Genomic DNA, 18,621 nt, shown 5'->3' on the forward strand with positions numbered 1-18,621 from the left:
GAGGCTGCTAAGTACAGATGTGATAGGGGGTCCCATGGACTTTCTCTAGGACACGTGCCAGGGACCATGTGGTGGGGATGCCTATGGGGAAGAGACCCGTGGTTTTCAATGTGCAAGTGACTTGCATGCTCTTGGGGTGCCATGTACAGGTTTTAAGCGTGATCTGTATGGATCCGCATTTATTCCACAGGCTACTTGCCCATCACTCCTATGGAGTTTTCCACTTTGTGTAATAACCTCCATTTCCGCTGCCAACTCCCCGATCCTCCAGCCCCCAAAGGCTGTTCATCAGTCTCCCCTCATTGCCCTTCACAGAGCGGGGTGAAGAATCCTGATTCTGGTAGCCTGTGAACAGTCAATTTATTGGGAATAGACAAGCCCAGAGGCTCATGGCAGAGACATGGATCCCTGGGTGGGTGAAGCTTCTGCAGGTACAGTGCTGTGCAAGGGTGAGGGGATGAAGGGGGACTCTGGGGAGGTGGGGTCAGCCCAGCACCTCCTCTTCCCCCATGGCTCATGAGCCAGAGCCCCCACGTCTGCTGAGGGAGCCCTGCATCACTGGAGCCAGGAAGACCTGTTTATATCAGACCCAAAGCGAGAGGAACTCCAGGGAGAAGGAGCAGGACAGGGTAGCCAGGTACAGAGGGTGGGGGTGGGGCTTGATCCCATTGAACAAATAATGTCAGCTCTTGATTGTCCCTTTGTTCAGTAAATACTCCATGTCCTTTGCCTTTGTGCTGGGCATTTCTCAGCCATCAGGTGCCAGTGTGAGCTCAGGAAAAATACATATTTTCAAAAGGGCAAGTGCCACACACCTGAGCAGGTAAATTTACTGCCCAAGACCACGTCTTGATTCTGTGTGCTAACCATTGGCAGGTCCCAAGTGATCCTGAAATCCTGGCACTTGGCGTTGGGATTCGGAATGGGATTTTGAGGTATCTCCTTTTGATACTTGCAATCATGCATGTATTAGGTGGGCGTTAAAAGGAGTTCACGTTTCTTAGGTGCCTGACAGCGGAGGTAAGAGACAGCGGAGGTCAGGGGTGTGGGAGGCTGGATGTGTAAGGAATGTTCCATGAGATCATCCACAAAGCGGACTGTGATGTGATGTGTCCCTTTCTTTGGCTTTCTCACGGGGAAGAGAAGGGCTTGGGGGCCACTGCCCTTCTCTTGGTCCCCCTAAAGCCTGACTGTGAGCATGTCAGGGATTCAGGGTGGGGGTGCCTTTTCTTTCTGTGCATCCCACCCCTACCCCAGGGCCTAGCTCGGGGTCTGCACACAGCTAAGTGAAAAGTGACCCTTGGAAATACCTGAGCGGCAGCTCCCATGAAAACCCAATAGAAACCTTCAGTCAGTACAGGATGGGGGGATTTTGGAAGAGCCTTGTCTTCAACCCTGGTGGGAGGGCAACACCCCTGGCTGGGGGGCTGGTGCCCTGTCCCCTGGGCTTCCACCTTCTGGGGCTGTCCTAACACTTGTGGCAGGAAGGGCTGCCCCCAGTCCCGAGCTTCACGCTGGAGTTCCGCCCACTCCCACAGCTGAGCAGCCCCTGGGGCTCGCAGGGGATGTAGAGTTCACCGGTGCCCACCATGCTACAGCCTCCGCTGCTCTTGAGGACACTGGGGCCCCCTGGACAGTACACGGGTGTGCTGACCACGCACGGCTCGTAGAGGACTGCGCCTTTGGAGCTGCTCACAGCTGCAGGAACAGGAAGGGAGGCTCAGGGCCCTGCACCGTGGGCTCTAAGGACCCTGCCCTGAAACATCTCAACCAGGCCCTGTGCCTACCTGCTGCCACTCACCCCTAAGGACACCCCCGTCCCAGCTACCAAAGCCACGTCTCCCACGCTAGCCACATTAACTGCTGGAACGTTCCCCACGTGTTTCTCCTCTTTTCCCTAGAGCTCTATCTTCTGCATCACCCTCTCTGTTTCTATTTGTCTCAGGCTGCTTCAAGTCCTCTTTCTCCAGAAAAGCATCTCTCTGTCTCTACGGTTCCTGGTAGCTTCTGGGACCTGAAGCACCGGGACCGTGCTGCGTGTCTGCTCCTGGTTCTGACTCCCATAGACTCAGGTGGCCCTGAGAGAGAGCCTCTCCATCTGCCAGGAGCTTCCAGGCAGACAGAACTCTTCCTTTGGGGTGGGAGAGGCACGCTAAGGTTCGGTGTGGTCTGTCTGTACTGGGTCGATCAGCATCCAAGACCCCAGCCCCGCTCCGCCCAACGCCACCCCATGACAGCTCATCTACTTACAGATATTCACGGGCCCGATGCCTTCACACAGCCTGGGGATGAGAGGAAAAAAGAAACACAAGGGAACTCACATTATCACTGGGTCACCATGCTGTACAGTAGAAAATTGACAGAACAGTGTAAACCAGCTATCATGGAAAAAAAAAATAAAAATCATTATTAAAAAAAAAGGAAACACAAGAGAACTGCATCAGGGAACAGGCCAAGGACTGCGCGGCACGCCCCTCCTCCTGCCCGCCCCACGGATCCTGTCAATGAGGAGGGTCTGCAGACTGCATGCCGCTGTGGATTCTCCACCGCTGTGATGGGCAGCGGCAGCAGCAGCAACCAGAGGGCAGGAGAATAGACACACCTGGAGCCCATTCTTGACTTACCTGTGCTCCTCGCCCTCCAGCAGGCGCCGGTAGGTGGCGATCTCGATGTCCAGGCCCAGCTTGGAGTTCAGCACCTCCTGGTACTCCTTGAGCAGGCAGGCCATGTCCTGCTTGGCCTTCTGCAAGGCCTCCTCCAGCCCCGCCAGCTTGCACTTGGCATCGTTGAGGGCCGCCTCGCCCTGCTGCTCAGCCTCAGCTATGGTACCCTCCAGTTTGCAGCGCTGGGGAGAGAGGGAACAGAAAGGCATTACTGGGGGCCCCGGAGTCCTGGGCTGACTCTCAGAAGAACATTGAGAACATGGTCATTGTGAGATAATGGGAAACAATATATATTGGTCTCTGCCCTGGTTCCTGGCACAGAGATCCCCCCATACCCTGTAATTTCCTAAGTGATAAGCACACTAGGAGCATCCTTTGTCTTAACATTTGGACTTTGACTCTAATTTCTGACACAGAGTCCCTAAATCCCTTAAAATTTTCTGGGTATTGGCAATGTCTTTGTTTTAATAGGATGACGCTAGGTGGGCTTCTGGACGGGGGCTGGTCACCAATAAGGCCAAGCCATGATTAGAAGCTTGGAATTTTTCAGCCCACCCTGCCATTCTCTGGAGACGGGAGAGGGGCTGGAAATGGAGTTAATAATTGATCATGCGAGGAAGACTCCATAAAAATCCCAGTAGTAGATGATTTGGAGAGCTTCTGTGTTGGTGAAAAGGTATAGGCCTGGACATGAAGCTCCATCCCCTTCCCACATATCTTGCCTTAACCATCTCTTCCACCTGGGTGTTCATCTTTATCCCTTATCATATCCTTTTATAATAAAATGGTAAGTTATGTGAGCTACTCCAACAAATTAATGGAACCCAAGGCAGGGGAAAGAGGAGCGTCATGGAAACCTCCGCTATATAACCAATTAGTCACAACCTGGACTTGGGATAGGCATCTGAAGTGGGGGCATCATGTGAAACTTGGGGGCCAGGCCCTAAGCTGTGGGATCCGTTGCTATTTCCAGGGAGTGACATAAATGAGTTAAATTGTAGAATACTCAGCTGGTGTCGCAGAGCTGGTTGGCGTGGGAAAATCCTCCACACCACTGGTGTCAGAAGTGGGAATGTGGGGCTTTCCCATTGTGGCGCAGTGGAAACGAACCCAACTAGCATCCATGAGGATGTGGGTTCGATCCCTGGCCTTGCTCAGTGGGTTAAGGATCTGGCATTGCTGAGAGCTGTGGTGTAGCTTGCAGGTGTGGCTCGGATATGGTGTTGCTGTGGCCATGGTGTAGAACGGTGGCTACAGCTCCGATTCAACCCCTAGCCTGGGAACTTCTGTTTGTCACAGCTGTGGCCCTAAAACGCAAAAAGTGAAAAAAAAAAGTGTGAATGGGGTTGTGGGAGAGGAATGGAGGGACACAGGAGGAAGAGTGAGTTTTTCCTATAGTCATGGTTACCTGCCGGATTCAACTGTGCTGTGGGTTTCACTCTAGGATTGTGACATTTGGTTCCTCTGGGGGCTTGGGCCCAGTTCTCCTGGCTATAATACCTCGAGGAGATAAGAGAGTTTCACCTTAGATATGCCAAGAAATTTCTTTGTGGCTAGTAGATTTTAAGCTCCTGCTTGGTTTCCACTAGCCTAGGAGAACGGAGCCGTCTGATTTTATGAACTCTGCAGAGTCACCTTGAATTTCAGGATCGTAGAATTACAGAATCTTGGTTGGAAGGGGCCAGGAAAGCATCTTTTCTTATTTTTTCCCCCCTTTTTAGGGCTGCACATGCAGCATATGGAAGTTCATAGGGGTTGCATCAGAGTTACAGGTGCAAGCGTATGCTACAGCCGCAGCAACACAGGATCCGAGCTGCATCTGCAACCTAAACCACAATTCATGGCAACACCAGATCCTTAACCCACTGAGTGAGCCCAGGGATTGAACCCGAATCCTCATGGATACTTCGGCTTCGTTACTGCTGAGCCACAATGGGAACTCCCGGAAAGCATCTTTTCTATACTCCCATTTACTGAAGCACACTTGCTGTCTCATCATGATGAAAGTAGGTTACCTTGCCTCTGCCGGGGGTCAGCTCTTTTGTAGAAAGGGCTGTCTCCTTCTTATGGGAGGTAGCAAAAGTGTATTCCCTCTATAGCAGGGTTCCCGGTGGCAGGGGTTGGGGGACGGGATGGGCACGCCCCTCACAACCAGGACCAGCCTGTGATGGGGGTCAGCCTGTGATGGGAGTCAGCCTGTGATGGCCTCACCTGGGCTTTCACATTTTCAATGTCTTGCTGCAGCCGCTGGATCAGCTTGTTCATTTCCAGGATCTCGTTCTTGCGGGTGCGGAGGTTGTCACAGTGGTTCCCAGCTGTTAGTCGCAACTCCTCATACTGCCAGACAGACTGGGAGGTCAGAACCTGGGCGCTGCGCTGTGGCCCCTCCCAGCCCCCTTTCCCCACTGTCTTGAGTCTCTTCTCGCCTGATTTCCTGGCTCAGGTGCTCTCTGGATTCTTAGGCTTATTCTGTTGCCCTTCCTGTTCCATTGCCGGGCCATTTTGGGGTCCTTTTCCAGGTTGCTCTTTATTCCCTTCTTACCTTTAACCTTCGGGCTTATTAAATTCTCTAAGCTCCAAGCTCCTCTCCTCTGTTTAGGAGTTCTGTGTCGCATCCTTTTCTCTCTGCCCCAGAACTTCCCTCCCTTTTGCTCCATCCCTGCTCTGGACCTTGGAGGGGGGGTTTCTGTGCTCAGCCTGGGGCACCTAACAGACCAAGGACCAAGGAAGCAGCAGTCTGCCCCCCAGGGTGAATATGTTTGCACATTCTCATTCAAAACAATTGAAAACACAATGAAACATTCCTCCCTATCTTGGCTTAACACTTTTTTTTTGACCTTTGCACTTTGGATCTAATTTCTGAATAGTATGTTATGGATTACATTAATGGATTTAAAAATATCAGCCAGCTTTACATTTCCTGCATATAATGGATGGGAGTGTTTTGCATAGAAAATGCAAAGCAAGGGATAAACACAAATCACTCTCTTTGGTTATTGTGGGAAAGCCTGTAGTTGCCTAATCAATATCCATTTTCCTCTTCTTCAAACAGAAGCCCAAATAAGAGATATTTCTTATCAATGAGGTTTATGGCCATTGCTTGGTAGGGCTTCCAGGAAAGCCGTTTAAAGTCAGGGATGACTCAACTGGCATGTTCCTATTACCCTCTGTTCTTCCTTCTGTCTGGAATGATCATGTGATATTGGTGGTATTGCAGCCATCTTGGTACATGAAGACACCATGAGGATAAAAGCAGTGTGTTAAGAATGGCAGAATAGAAAGCTAGAAGGAAGCTGTGCTCCTGATGGTGACTTGGAATGCTGGTGTTACCTCTGGACAGTCTATTTCTGTACTTCAAGATATTTGAGAAAAAAGTAAAAATCAAATTTGTTTTAACTGGGAGTTCCTGTTGTTTCAGCAGAAATGAACCCAACTAGTATCACTGAGGATGCAGGTTCAATCCCTGGCCTCACTCAGAGGGTTAAGGATCAGGCATTGCCATGAGCTGTGGTAGGTCGCAGATGTGGATCAGATCCTAAGTTGCTGTGGCTACGGCATAGACTGGCAGCTGCAGCTCCCATCCGACCCCTCTCCTGGGAACTTCCATATGCTGCAGGTGTGGCCCTAAAAAAGACCAAAAACATTTGTTTTAACTACTATTATTATTATTATTGTTGATTTCTGATCCTCACAGCTAAATACAGGTTTTTTTTTTTTTTTTTGTCACACCCATGGCATGTGGAAGTTCTGGGGCCAGGGATCAAACCCATGCAATAGCAGTGACTGAAGCCACAGAATTGACAACACCATATCCTTAACTGGCTGAGCCAACAGGGACCTCCCAAATGCAATTTTAAAATAATAGAGTTATCTTTCTAGTTCTGACTTAGGAGGATGGGAAACTGTGTTGTTTTCCTTGAGGCCACCACAGTGATGGGTGGCTCAGGAGAGCAACCAGAGGAGGGGCCAGCCGGAGTGAGCCCTGGCTGTGGATGGGCCAGAGACTGAGTCACAGGGCACTGACTTTAGGCCAGTGTCTGATACCTTGATCACCAAGAATTTCCAGACAAAGGTCAGAGCATTGCTGGGGGCACTCCCGGAGAGGGAGGGGTGGGAGGCATTGCCCTCAGTAAATAGTCCAAAGCACTTTAGCCCAGCTCGGCAGCTCTGCCCCCCTGTCTCCAGCCTCATCGCCTTCATGGTGCTTCCTGCCCTGGGGCACTTCCCTTTCATCCTTCTTTGGCCTGGCTCCTGCTGGCTCCCGATGGCCCTCAGCCAGACGTAGGCTGCCCCCCTGCTCTGTGTATTTCAATCCCACTTGGCCTCCAAGATCCGATCAAATGCCAGAGCCTCTGCCTTTCCAGTTGCAATTTATTGCTTCCATCCTGGTCACACTCCCTCAGCCTGCTGCTTGACTTCAGCTGCCTCGTATTTCTGTTTGGTTGGCAACAGGTTTCTTTCCTGTGGGCTGTGATCTCCTTGAGGACAGGGATGGTCTGACTTAGTATCCTCGTGGTGTCACACACCCCCAGGAAGGCCACCCTTCCCTGGCACCCTATTAGAAGCCGTTGCCACCACACTCCCTACGCTTCATTCTGACTTATTTTCTCTGTAGCACGTGTCTAACTGACATCCACGGTACTTCTATTTTGTTTATCCGTCCCACCCGTTCCTCTAGAATAAAAGTGACATGAAGGCAGGGATGGCTGTCTATCCTGCTGGATCTCTGGCATCTAGGAAGGTGCTTAGCAGGATAGATGCTCAGTAAACAGTTATTAATGAGTGCATGAGTGAATGAATGAATGGTGTTTTTCACAGACGGGGCAGCTGAGACTGAGATGATCATATTTGTTAAATCAAATTGCCCTCAGGGGCACCGACTGCCCTCCCGGCAAGCCCCTAATTACCTAAATCTGGGGTTACCTTAATCACTGTTTTGGCTCTACCATTAGCAGCCACTCCATGCCATTAGCCTCCTCCCACGCCTTGAAGCCTGGAGCCCTCTTTGCCATCATTGCCAATTAGCACTCCTTGAAGGCTCCTTAGAGAAGTGCTTCCTGAGAGTCTGTGGGTGAACAAAGCTGGGGAGCTCGGATGACAGGCCTGGGGGGTTTCTCACTCACCCTGTGGGGACCTGGCCTGGGGCCGGGCAGAACAACAGGGGCTGGGGTTTATGGGGCTGCCTGTCACTATTCGCTCCTCACCCACTTCCTGGGGGAGGGTGGGTCTGAGGTTCCCCCCCCACCCCATGCCCCGCACCGCCTGCCTCCCGCCACCACGCCCTTCCTGGGCCTTACCCGGCCCTGGTACCAGGCCTCTGCTTCCGCTTTGCTGCGGCTGGCGATTTCGTCGTACTGGGCCTTGATCTCGGCAATGATGCCATCCACATCTAGCTCCCGGCTATTGTCCATCTTCACAATGACCGAGGTCTCTGAGATCTGAGACTGGAGCAGGCAGATCTCCTGGGGGAGGGGGACCGGGGGTGAGGCGGGGAGAATAGACGGGCTCTTTTGAGGATAAAGTGGGGGAGGGAGGGAGGAGGACAGGCGGAGGTCTGGCTCTGACCTTCCCACAGTAGATTTGCCTGGGCTTTGCTTAGCTGTCCTGGCCTTCGATCCCCAACCTGCTCCTCATCCCCACGCTCCACGTACACAGAGACCCAGGATGCAAGGTCCGGACTTCTGGGAGGCTCACTGCCTGAGAAGCAGCTGTCTCGCACTTCTTCAGGTGCTCCCTTTTTTATTTATTTGTTTGCTCTTTTTTAAGGGCCAAACATGCAGCATATGGAAGTTTCCAGGCTAGGGGTTGAATTGGAGAGGTACCACAGCCACAGCAACACCTGATCCGAGCTGTATCTGTGACCTACACTGAAGCTCGTGGCAATGCTGGATTCTTTCTTTCTTTCTTTCTTTCTTTTTTTTTTTTTGTCTTTTCACGCACCCATGGCATATGGAGGTTCTCAGGCTAGGGATCTAATCTGAACTGTTGACATTAGCCTATACCAGAGCAACAGCAATGCTGGATCCAAGCCGTGTCTGCGATCTACACCACAGATGACAACAACACCAGATCCTTAACCCACTGAGCGAGGCCAGGGATTGAACCCGCAACCTCATGGTTCCTCGTTGGATTCATTAACCACTGTGCCAGGACGGGAACTCCAACACTGGATTCTTAACCCACTGGGCAGAGCCAGGGATCAAACCCACATCCTCATGGATAACAGTCAGGTTCATTACCACTGAGCCTCAGGGGGAACTCTAACGTGCTCACTTTTAAGTCAGCCTGCCCCGAAACGTACCTACTGGACAGGAGCTTTCCCACCCTGTCCTCCCCACAGCACTGTCCCCTGGCTGACACCTGTGGCTGTAGGTACCTCATCATACAGGCTTCTCAGGAAGTCGAGCTCCTGGATCAGAGCCTCCGTGTTGGTCTCCAGGTCAGCCTTTTTCAGGAAGGCCGTGTCCACATCCTGCGGCCAGAGCAGTGACAGCCATAACCTAGGGGCCACCTCCCAGACAAGCTGGGGGCAGGCAGGTGGCAGGTACAAGTTCCACCATCCTCAGGCCCCCATGGAAGTGAAGGGGTGACAAAGCCAAGGATGCAGAGAGGGGTCCCCAGCCCCAGGACCCCACGCCTGGGCCTGGCCTCCCGATGGGGAAAGCCTGAGGGAGTGGGGTTCAAGGAGCCTTGAGGGCAGCTCCTGAGAGCTCCCCGTGTGGACCCGGGACCAGGAAACACCAAGCTATTGGAGGGAGCATCACAGTGGTTTTCCTCTTTGGGGATGTGCATCAGAGTTTTGTTTTTGATTTGGCAATTGCTGCTTCTCCAGCTTCCTGGGCAGGTGCAAAGACAACCCTTCGCACGAGCCGGGAGAAGGAGGCCAGGCCACTCACTGCCCTTCTGCAAGGGGTGGAGCCTGGCCCCCCCTCTCCCAGGGTTGAGGGGTTGGCACCGGGGACTGCAGGCACCTTTGGACCCAGTTCAGGGCTGAGTGGCCCCAGGCCTGCTGGGCCAGCTCAGGGGGGCCTTCTCCCTCTCTGGGCCATGTTTTCTCACCTTCTTCAAGGCAATGAACTCATTCTCAGCACAGGGCCGCAGGGAGAGCTCCTCTTCATATCTGGTGGCATGGACAGGAAAGAAATGTTTTAGCTGCGCTTGGAAAGGTATTGGCATCAGTTGAGGGTAGGAGGCTCTGTGGGTAAATGTGTCTCTCACTGACTGATGGCCCCAAGGAGGCTCCAGGCCACATTCTCTGGGAAGTCCTTCTTCTTTTTTTTTTTTTTTGGTCTTTTTAGGGCCACACCCACAGCATATGGAAGTTCCCAGGATAGGGGTCAAATCAGAGAGACAACTGCCCTCCTACACCACAGCCACAGCAACATGGGATCTGAATCGAGTCTGTGACTTACACCACAGCTCATGGCAACGCCAGATCCTTAACCCACTGAGCAAGGCCAGAGATCAAACCCTCAACCTCATGGATACCAGTCGGGTTCGTAACCGGCTGAGCCACAATAGGAACTCCTGGGAAGTCCTTCTTAAAGCTACCTTTATTCTCTCTTGCTGCTGAGGAAGCTTACTTCATCCAGTGATTTCCCCTGGGGAGGTAGTGAAGAGGGGGCTGCCTGCTGCTGGCAGAGCTGTCTTTCCTGAGTGGTTCTGAGAATTGGCTGCAGTCACTAAAATCCCAGCCAACCCTGGGCCCCTTCTGGCCAAGAGAGTTCTGAGCCTGGGCTGTGCCTGGAGCTCACTTACAGAGGTAGCAATTACCCGCTTTACCAGATCCTCAGAGACAGCCCGGCTACTTCCTCTAGGCTCCACAGGAGCTCCTCGCCCACACACTGCCCCCCAAGGCAGTGGAATCGGGGTCAGAGGGTTCCGTCTGCCTGGAATGACTCAGTTTGATGAGCAGTTCAGTTTGAATGGTTCAGTTTCGAACCATTCAAAAGCTCCCTGTGCTTCCTGATGCCCGTTCACCAGAACTCTGGCTTGGTGCAGGCGCTGGACACCGAGCCTGCTGTCTGGGTTTCAATCCCAGCTCTGTCCCATGCTCATCATGTAACTGTGGGCAAATGACTTGGCCATCACCCAAGTTAACGTCCGCAAAGCACCAGGCCAGTGCCTGGTGCTGGAGAATGTGTGTTTGCTCTTATTGCTAAAATATCATCTACTCTCAGCCTTCTCCTGTTGCCCCACCTTAAAAATCCAAAGTCGTCATCTTGAGCTGCAAAACAACTCCTGCCCATCTTGTGTCCTACTCATCAGGAAAAGCATCACCCCTGCTTAGAGGGCTGGCCTCACCCTATCCTCGACCTTGCCACATCTTGCCCATCACAGTCTGTTTAGGTAGTCTCCTCTTGTTTGACATGGTCTGATCCTTCCTTGTCACCTGCTCCTTTTCCATATCCTTTTCTGAGGTCTATTCTGGACTCCTCCTTGATACGAAACCACTGGAATGAAACATAACCTTCAAGGCCCTAAGCAAAATGGCACCTCCCCCGGGAAGCCTTCCTGGGCTCCTTCTGCTCTCTCACTCCCTTGGAATTCCTCTCTCTTTGTGCCTTGTAACATCTTGTACCTGTTGGTGTGCATGCGTGGAGGTCTGTGCTGACTGGACCGGGGCATCTTGAGGGAAGGAACCAGACTTTCCCAACTTTATCACAGCCACACTGCCCAGCACAGCGTCTGGCCCCCAGCAGGCATGTGGCTGACACCTGCAGCGTGTGTCTCCTGCCCTGCTTCGTGACTTCATTCCACTGAACCTCGCTCACAGCATATTCACACTGTCTCTTGTCAATGGAGATGCGGCTCTTCTAACCCTTCCCCTGCAACACAGGAGATCCATCCAGGCCACCCAGGACCACGAGGCCACTGATCTGGGCCTTAGCTTCTTGCAAGAAGCACTGAATCTACTGGCCTGTGAGCTCTCCTTTAATGTATGCTTATCATCGAACTTCTGCTGTGTGAGTCGGGTCTGGAGCTGCCCTTCCGGAGGGCAAGTCTAGGCAGCTACATAACCTTAACCACAAAGAACTGAAAGGGAGATAGGGAGACAGAGGAAGTGATGGTAAGAGTGGGTGGGGGCTGGTGGTGATGACTTCCGGCTGCTGTGATGGGAGGAGGCAGAAAGACAAAGGGGCTTATCAGGAAGAAGGAACTGTGGAAGCCCAAGCGGGGACGGAGGAGGGTTTGGGGATCTCTTTGGGGAATGAGAAGTGCTCAGGATCTGCAGAGCAATTGATGGAAGCTGAGGGAGAACTGGTGGTAGGGCAGAGCCCTGGAATTCCAGGAACGGCAGAAGAAAACTTGTTTTCCATGAAGAGAGGAAGGAGGTGGTGGGAGGGAGATGAAGACAAATTCTCTATTCTCTAATAATTTAGATGGGAAACGACACTGAGAAAGAACGGATGTATGTGTATATAAAACTGATTCACTTTGCTGTACCCTTGAAACTAATGCAACATTGTAAGTCAGCGGTAATCCAATATAGAACATTTAATCTTGACACAAAGTCTAAATTGAGACTTCCTTGGACATACTAGACTTAAAATCAGCCTGGCTCTCAGCTCTCTTGCTGAGAACTCTCTATTTTCATTTTTATTTGCCTGCTTGTTTTGCTGTTTGTAGTTTTTAAAATTAGCTGTGTGGCATTTTATTTCATTTTTTTCTATGTCATATTTGAGAGTGAAATAAAACTCCTAGATTTTATTTATGATTCTAGACTGCAGAAAATCTGTCCATTTTGTAAGTTTAAAATTTTCTAGTTGGATGCAAAAAACAAAAAACAAAAAACAAAAAACAAAAAAAAAAACCAACAAAAACCTCCCAGTAAAACAATTACCTAAAAAAAAAGACACAAGCCCCCAATCTCAGCCCTCCTACCATGTGCCAGGTGGGCATCGTCCTCGATGTTCTGCCTACATTATCCCACATAATTGTGCTCCCACACGGTGAACTAAGTTTTCGGCTTCCCACTTAATAGATGGGACATGGGCGCCCAGATTGTTTGTCACTTGCCCTAGGCACCCCCCATGAGGTGGCAGCAGAGCAGACTCACTTTTTCTTGTAGGCCTCCAGCGTTTCCTGGACACTGCAGAGCTCCGACTCCAGCCGGGCCCGGTCCCCGGCCACGCAGTCCAGCTGCCTCCTAAGAGCACAGATGTAGGCCTCGAAGATGGGCTCGATGTTGTTCTGGCAGCACCTCTGCTGCTGCATGAAGTTCCATTTGGTCTCCAGGAGCTTGTTCTTCTGCTCCAGGAACCGGACCTGCCGTCAAGAATAGGATGTCACAGAGTGGTGGGGACCACGGGGACTGCAGCTGGCGAGGCTAAGTGCTGGTGGTGGGGGCAGCGGAGTCCGTCTGGACTCCTACTCCCGACACACTTCTGCTTCCTGCTGCCAGTGACTGTGTGTGGATGGGCCTCTGAGGCTGTGTCTCTGTGTCTCCCCTGCCTGGGGCACCTCATAGGACCCCACCTCCCACCCAGGGTGGCACATTGCAGTGGAAAGAGCGCTTCCCCAAGAGGCCTGGCTGTGTCCTCCTACCAGCCCTGCCTGCCTCCCCCGAGCCCTGTAACTGGGCAGAGGCATCCCAGCCCTTCAAGCCTCACTTTGCTGCCTAAATGTCCCACTCTCAGTCCTATGGGGAGACCTTGGTACACCTTCCTACTAGTGTAAGCTAGCGTGTATGCCGGGAATTGGGGTTTCTTCGATGAGAGCCCAGGGGTGCTCAGGGGAGAAAGCTCAAAGCCTTGGTCCTAGCGCCCTGAGCAACTCTGTCCCATCCTGCATGGCTGAGTCAAAACATGTCCCTGTCACAATGATGTGGCAGGCAGCTGGCCCACCTCCTTCATTTTCTTGGCTTGGAAACTGGGGTTAGGAGAAGCTGAGCGATAGCTGGGCCATAGTCACTGGCAGGGGACATGCGGGCTCCAGTCCTCACCCTCGGATTTTGCAGCTTGCTCACCGTCTCTCAAGAAAATGTTGGAGAGACTAACGTTGCCCCGTGTGTGTCAATGACCACATCACTAGGAGGCTCTCAGCCTCCCAGAAGGTGCTGTGATGTACCTGCTGTCGGGCCCATGTGGTTGGAATGAGTTTACAACCACAACTTAATGAGTTTTCAAAGGCGTTTAACAGTTCCCACGTCCTCAAACTAGTTCCTTTAAGGAGCACTTTTGCATAGATTACTTCCTGTCATTCTTCCACCATCACTGTCCCCTCCCCACCCTGGGCAGCAGGGTCCCCAAGGCTGGGGGGTAAGTGGTTTGCAGAGGACCTCAGGGTGACAGTCAGGAATGGAGCCAGTTCCAGGGTCCAGGTCTCTTGACTGCCAGCCCTGAACTTGGGGTCACCAGAAACACTAGCTCAGCACTTGGCATGTGTCCTCACCCCAGGAGCCTCCCTGGGGTCTAGGGACAGGCCAGGAGCAGCTGAGGTGACAGGCCAGTTCAGTGCCTTCCAAAGGCAGCATCACCCTTTACTGAAGCCCTTCAGAGCTGTGGCTCCAGGGTTGACAGATGTAAGATTTTGGTCATGGCCACTTTGTGTCCCCAGCTCTGGCTGTTCCACCTTCTCCTCATCCCAGCCTGAGCTGATGGCATATTCCAGGATCACAGTGCCAAAGGGTCACTTCAGCCCCAAGGGTCTCAGAAGCTGGTTCCTTTTTTAAAGGCTCATCAAGAAAGGCAGGTCTCTGTCTCTTTGGTTGCTCCTTTCAGTATATAACATTGCTTTGGAAGTTCCTCCTGTAGTCTAACCTCAGGCCCCCTTGGTGATTTTATCAGATGATATCCAGAGAGAGAGGACATATTAAAAAAAGGACTAGCAAGGAGTTCCTGTTGTGGCTCAGGGGTAACCAACCTGACTAGTATCCATGAGGATGTGGGTTCGATCCCTGGCCCCGCTCAGTGGGTTAAGGATATAGCATTGTCGTGAGCTCTGGTGTAGGTTGCAGACATGGCTTGACTCCCTCGTGGCTGTGCCAGTAGCTGCAGCTCCAAGTCGATCCCTAGCCTGGGAACTTCCAAATGCTGCAGGAGGCCCTATAAAGCAAACCAAAACAAAAACAAAAACAAAAACAAAAACAAAAACAAAGCATGATCTAAGGAGGTTTCAGTGATTAGGGGTGAGAGGCTAATGGATCCACCATGACGTCTTTTTTGTGTGTGTGTGTGTGTCTTTTTAGGGTCAAGCTTGCGGCATATGGAGATTCAGGCTAGGGGTCTAATTGGAGCTACAGCCATTGATCACCTATGATACAGCCACAGCAATGCCAGATCCAAGCTGCGTCTGTGATACACCACAGCTCACGGCAATGCTGGATTCTTAACCCACTGAGTGAGGCCAGGGATTGAACCTGCGTTCTCATGGAAACTAGTCAGATTTGTCTCTACTGAGCCAGGATGGGACCTCCTCACTATTGTCAGTCTCTCCCTGCTCCCCTGGGGCAGCTACAAGGCACTAACTGCCTCTCAGGACCCTTGGGCGAGCCCTCTTACCTTGTTGATGAAGGAGGCAAAGCGGTTATTGAGGCATTTGATCTGCTCCTTTTCATCCCTCTTCACCCTCTGCACCGACGGGTCGATCTCCAGCTCGAGTGGGACGAGCAGGCTCTCATTGATGGTGACGGGGGTGATGCAGGCAGAAGGCCCGCAGGCGGTGCCCACTCGGTACCCAAAGCTAGGCAGGCCACATCTGGAGGCGACCCGGGGCCTCCCGAAGCCCACATTGCACAGGCTCCGGGAGCCGAGGCAGCCCAGGGCACGGAGGCCCCCGCTGCCCCCGGGCCGGCACAGCCCCTTGCTCACTGCATAGTGGGTGACCATTCGAGGGAGGACGGCTGAGCAGGAGCTGAAGCTCCGGCTGCCACATCTGGAGCCCTGTTGGAAGGAGCGGCACGACATGGTAGGAGCAAGAGGCAGAGAGACGGGGCCCTGGCAGAAGGACGGAGGTGGGAATGATCAGGTCAGCTCAGCCTCACCCTTTTATCTGGTAAGGGATGGAGCGCTGAGCTGGGCCAAACCCCCAATCACCATGAAATCAGGTTAATGAGCTTGGCATATGGGTAGCTGCTAAGTATCGCAGTGGATAATTAGGGTAGCAAAGAGCACAGTGGGAGCCAGTGGTCAAGGCTGGTGGGTCCCATAAAAATCCTATTTGTCCTCTTTCCTTGTTTATGGGGGTGATGAAAGGGGCCAACCAGACAGATGTGTTTGGCCCATTCAGTGGCTCAGCCTCAAGGAAAGGGAGAGTTGGGACTACATGCCCTTTCATGGTGGGAGGTGGAGATGAATTATACACCCTGCTGCTCTGAGATTAGAGGCCAAATTAGATGTGCTTGAGGAGGCTCTATTCCCCCAAGGCTGTTTCTATGTTTTTCTGTGGATGCTCCAGGTCTAAGCGCCCTCCACCAGCTCCTAGGTGGTCCTGAAAGCGCCCAGCAATGGAGGCTTTGGGCATGAGAGAAGCCTCCCTAAACAGGCTGGGCCCTGGCCCTCCTCAGGCCAGCCGGGGTCCTGGCTCTGGTTAAGCCACCCCCTTTCCTTCTAGGGCTGCTGAGCTAGAAGTCCTCCAGACAGAGCCTGGTTAGTCCTGGCTGGAAGGGACTCAAGTAGAGGTGCCTTGCGCTAGAGGAGGGGAGGGGTGGACACTCTCCCCATGACTCTTTGGGCCCTGCATGACTGTGAGCATAACTGACACCATCTTGGCCTGTACAATTCCTCCTGTCCTTCTGCCCCCCTCCCCCCAACTCAGGACTGTACTGTGTGGGAAAGTACTTCCCTGTCATCAAGGGCTTTGTGGTTCATAGATACTGTTTTCTAATCATTGGGTCCAGATAGCCCCTCTGCTCTGTTAGCCCTATGCAACCATGAAAACCTTCCCTGACGCATTCCCGGAGCCCGTGACTTACCCATTCATAAATTATGACTTGGAAATGCATGTCCTCTTTCCAAGCACTGACCCCCACCCCATACCCCAAGTTAACTATACAATTGTCCCAAGGGTCCTTCAGGGGTACAGAGTGCAGCTTCGAATGCTTCTAGATTGTTCACTTGATCCCACCCCAGAAGTAAGTTACACGGTTGTAAATTGATCTCTTGATTATATGGAGCTGCCTGCTTCATTTTTTTGTCTTAAGATACTGTTTCAGTTCAATAGGTACTTTTCATTCCCTCCATCCTCCAACAGCGCCCCCACCCCAGACACGCACGGATGTCAGGTATTAGGTCAGGGTTCCTTTCCCTATCTCCCTACCTGAGTCTCCCTGAGGTGGACAGAACTTGCTCTGGCCCAAGAAAATCTCTGGGGATGGTCGTTGCTTTTAGGAGTTGTTCAGGTGGATGCAGGATACAGTCTTTCTCTCCAGAACCCAAGTCACAACTCTCTGGAGATGCTTGAAGCCCTCTTTCCATTGTCATCTCTCCCTCTTTCCATCAGTCCCACCAGTGAAACCACTGCTGTGACCAACTGGTCTTTCCCTTCTGCCCTGCGACCTTTTCCCAGGTCAAAATCAAGTCAACAATTTTAATAGTAGCATTTATTAAGTGCTTCTTCTGTGTTGGGAGCACCCTGTGCTCTACACCTGCTATCTCATTTAATTCTTCTGGCAACACCATGATGTAGTTTCTATTTTACAGATAAGGAAAATGGGGACCAGAGTGGTTAGGTAACTCCCCAAGCCACACCACTTATCTGAGACAGACTGGGATCCAACCCCATCCTTTTTGATGTCACCATGACTGTTACCTTCTTTCTCAGCTTCCCCACCTCTGGATTAGGAGACTGGAACACAGACATTTCTTGTGCCTGGCAATTCTCAGTCTAAGTGTGACATTGCATACTGTCCCCTTATGCATTGCCTTGACTTTGGGTCCTAGAATGCTTGGGAGGGGAAGACCGGGGCTTGGAGAGCTAAGGGGTAGAACAAGAGACCATAGCTGATGATGAGAGGCAGAGTCAGGTGGGGGTCCTGTGGCATGGTGTCAGGGGATTTTCACTCTGCCCTAGAGTAAGCATTGTGGGTGAATGGCACGTGCTCACAGACAACTCCATTTCCAAGGTCATCCTCTGATCGTGGGATAGGACATAGACTCAGTCAAGACCTAGAGAGCTCGGTGACCTTTTATTGCAGCGATTTCAGGGAATTAGGCAGGCGCAGGGAGCAGGCAGTTCAGAAGGGTTTGAGCTGTCGGAAGGGGAGTGACATTTTTTCCTGAAATTGTGACCTCTCCTTGTCCTGATAGGAGCGGCACGGCAGCCAGGCTCTCTTGCCTTTGGAGTACATTTGGGTCTTGACTACATGGCAGGTGTCTTGAGGGCTTACAGCTCTTTGGACTCCATGGGGAAACCACCCCGTGAAGGCCACTCGAAAAGATCTCTGTGTCTCCCCCACTTCCTTACTCCACCACCACCCCACCTCTGCTTCCTTCAAGGGGCTGAGCCACAAACCCGTTCAGGGGGAGGAAAAACAAACCCCCTCTCTCTTCCGGGTCTGCTGTCTTGGGCTTTCTGTGTGGGCAGAGAATCTGGTGAACTGCCTTAAAAGAGTTTGGTTCTGGCCAGGGCTGGGGATAGGCAAATCCGCACTGTAGACATTTCAGAGACAGAGAGATAGAAAAGGAAATGTTGGGAGATTGAGAACAGGAAATATACTGCCAAATGGACGACTGGGAGAGGAAGAAAAGAGAAATAAAGGCGAGGAGGGGAGAGGATGGAGAAAGGAGACACACAGGGTTAGAAGAGGAGGAACAGAAAAAGAGAGCAGGGAGTTCCCATCATGGTGCAGAGGAAACAAATCTGACGAGGAACCACGAGGTTGCAGGTTCGATCCCTGGGCTCGCTCAGTGGGTTAATGATCTGGCATTGCTGTGGCTCTGGTGTAGGCTGGCAGCTGCAGCTCCAATTTGACCCCTAGCCAGGGAACCTCCACATGCCTTGGGTGTGGCCCTAAAAA

The 18,621-nt window shown here is 52.1% G+C and overlaps 1 protein-coding gene across 1 annotated transcript; it reads right to left on the minus strand.

Moving 5' to 3' along the window:
• Positions 1-343: 343 nt before the first annotated feature.
• On the minus strand, positions 344-15,646 carry KRT82 (keratin 82). The gene is made up of 9 exons (XM_047786692.1): positions 15,167-15,646; positions 12,724-12,932; positions 9,723-9,783; positions 9,040-9,135; positions 7,961-8,125; positions 4,875-5,000; positions 2,625-2,845; positions 2,251-2,282; positions 344-1,698 (listed from the first exon to the last, which is right to left on the minus strand). The coding sequence occupies exons 1-9, from the start codon at positions 15,569-15,571 to the stop codon at positions 1,469-1,471; spliced, it is 1,545 nt and encodes a 514-aa protein (XP_047642648.1). The 5' UTR covers positions 15,572-15,646; the 3' UTR covers positions 344-1,468.
• Positions 15,647-18,621: the final 2,975 nt, after the last annotated feature.

The sequence above is a fragment of the Phacochoerus africanus genome, chromosome 7 (assembly GCF_016906955.1).
Source record: "Phacochoerus africanus isolate WHEZ1 chromosome 7, ROS_Pafr_v1, whole genome shotgun sequence".
Lineage (NCBI taxonomy): Eukaryota > Metazoa > Chordata > Mammalia > Artiodactyla > Suidae > Phacochoerus > Phacochoerus africanus.

Bases quoted from the DNA above. Each gene is read 5' to 3' on its own strand.
- KRT82 (XM_047786692.1), bottom strand. From the start codon at position 15,571: ATGTCGTGCCGCTCCTTCCAACAGGGCTCCAGATGTGGCAGCCGGAGC. The intron at 12,933-15,166 runs GTAAGAGGGCTC...TCTTGACGGCAG, and splicing joins TTGCCTCCTTCATCAACAAG to GTCCGGTTCCTGGAGCAGAA. The intron at 2,283-2,624 runs GTAAGTCAAGAA...TCTCATCCCCAG, and splicing joins CTGGAGGGCGAGGAGCACAG to GCTGTGTGAAGGCATCGGGC.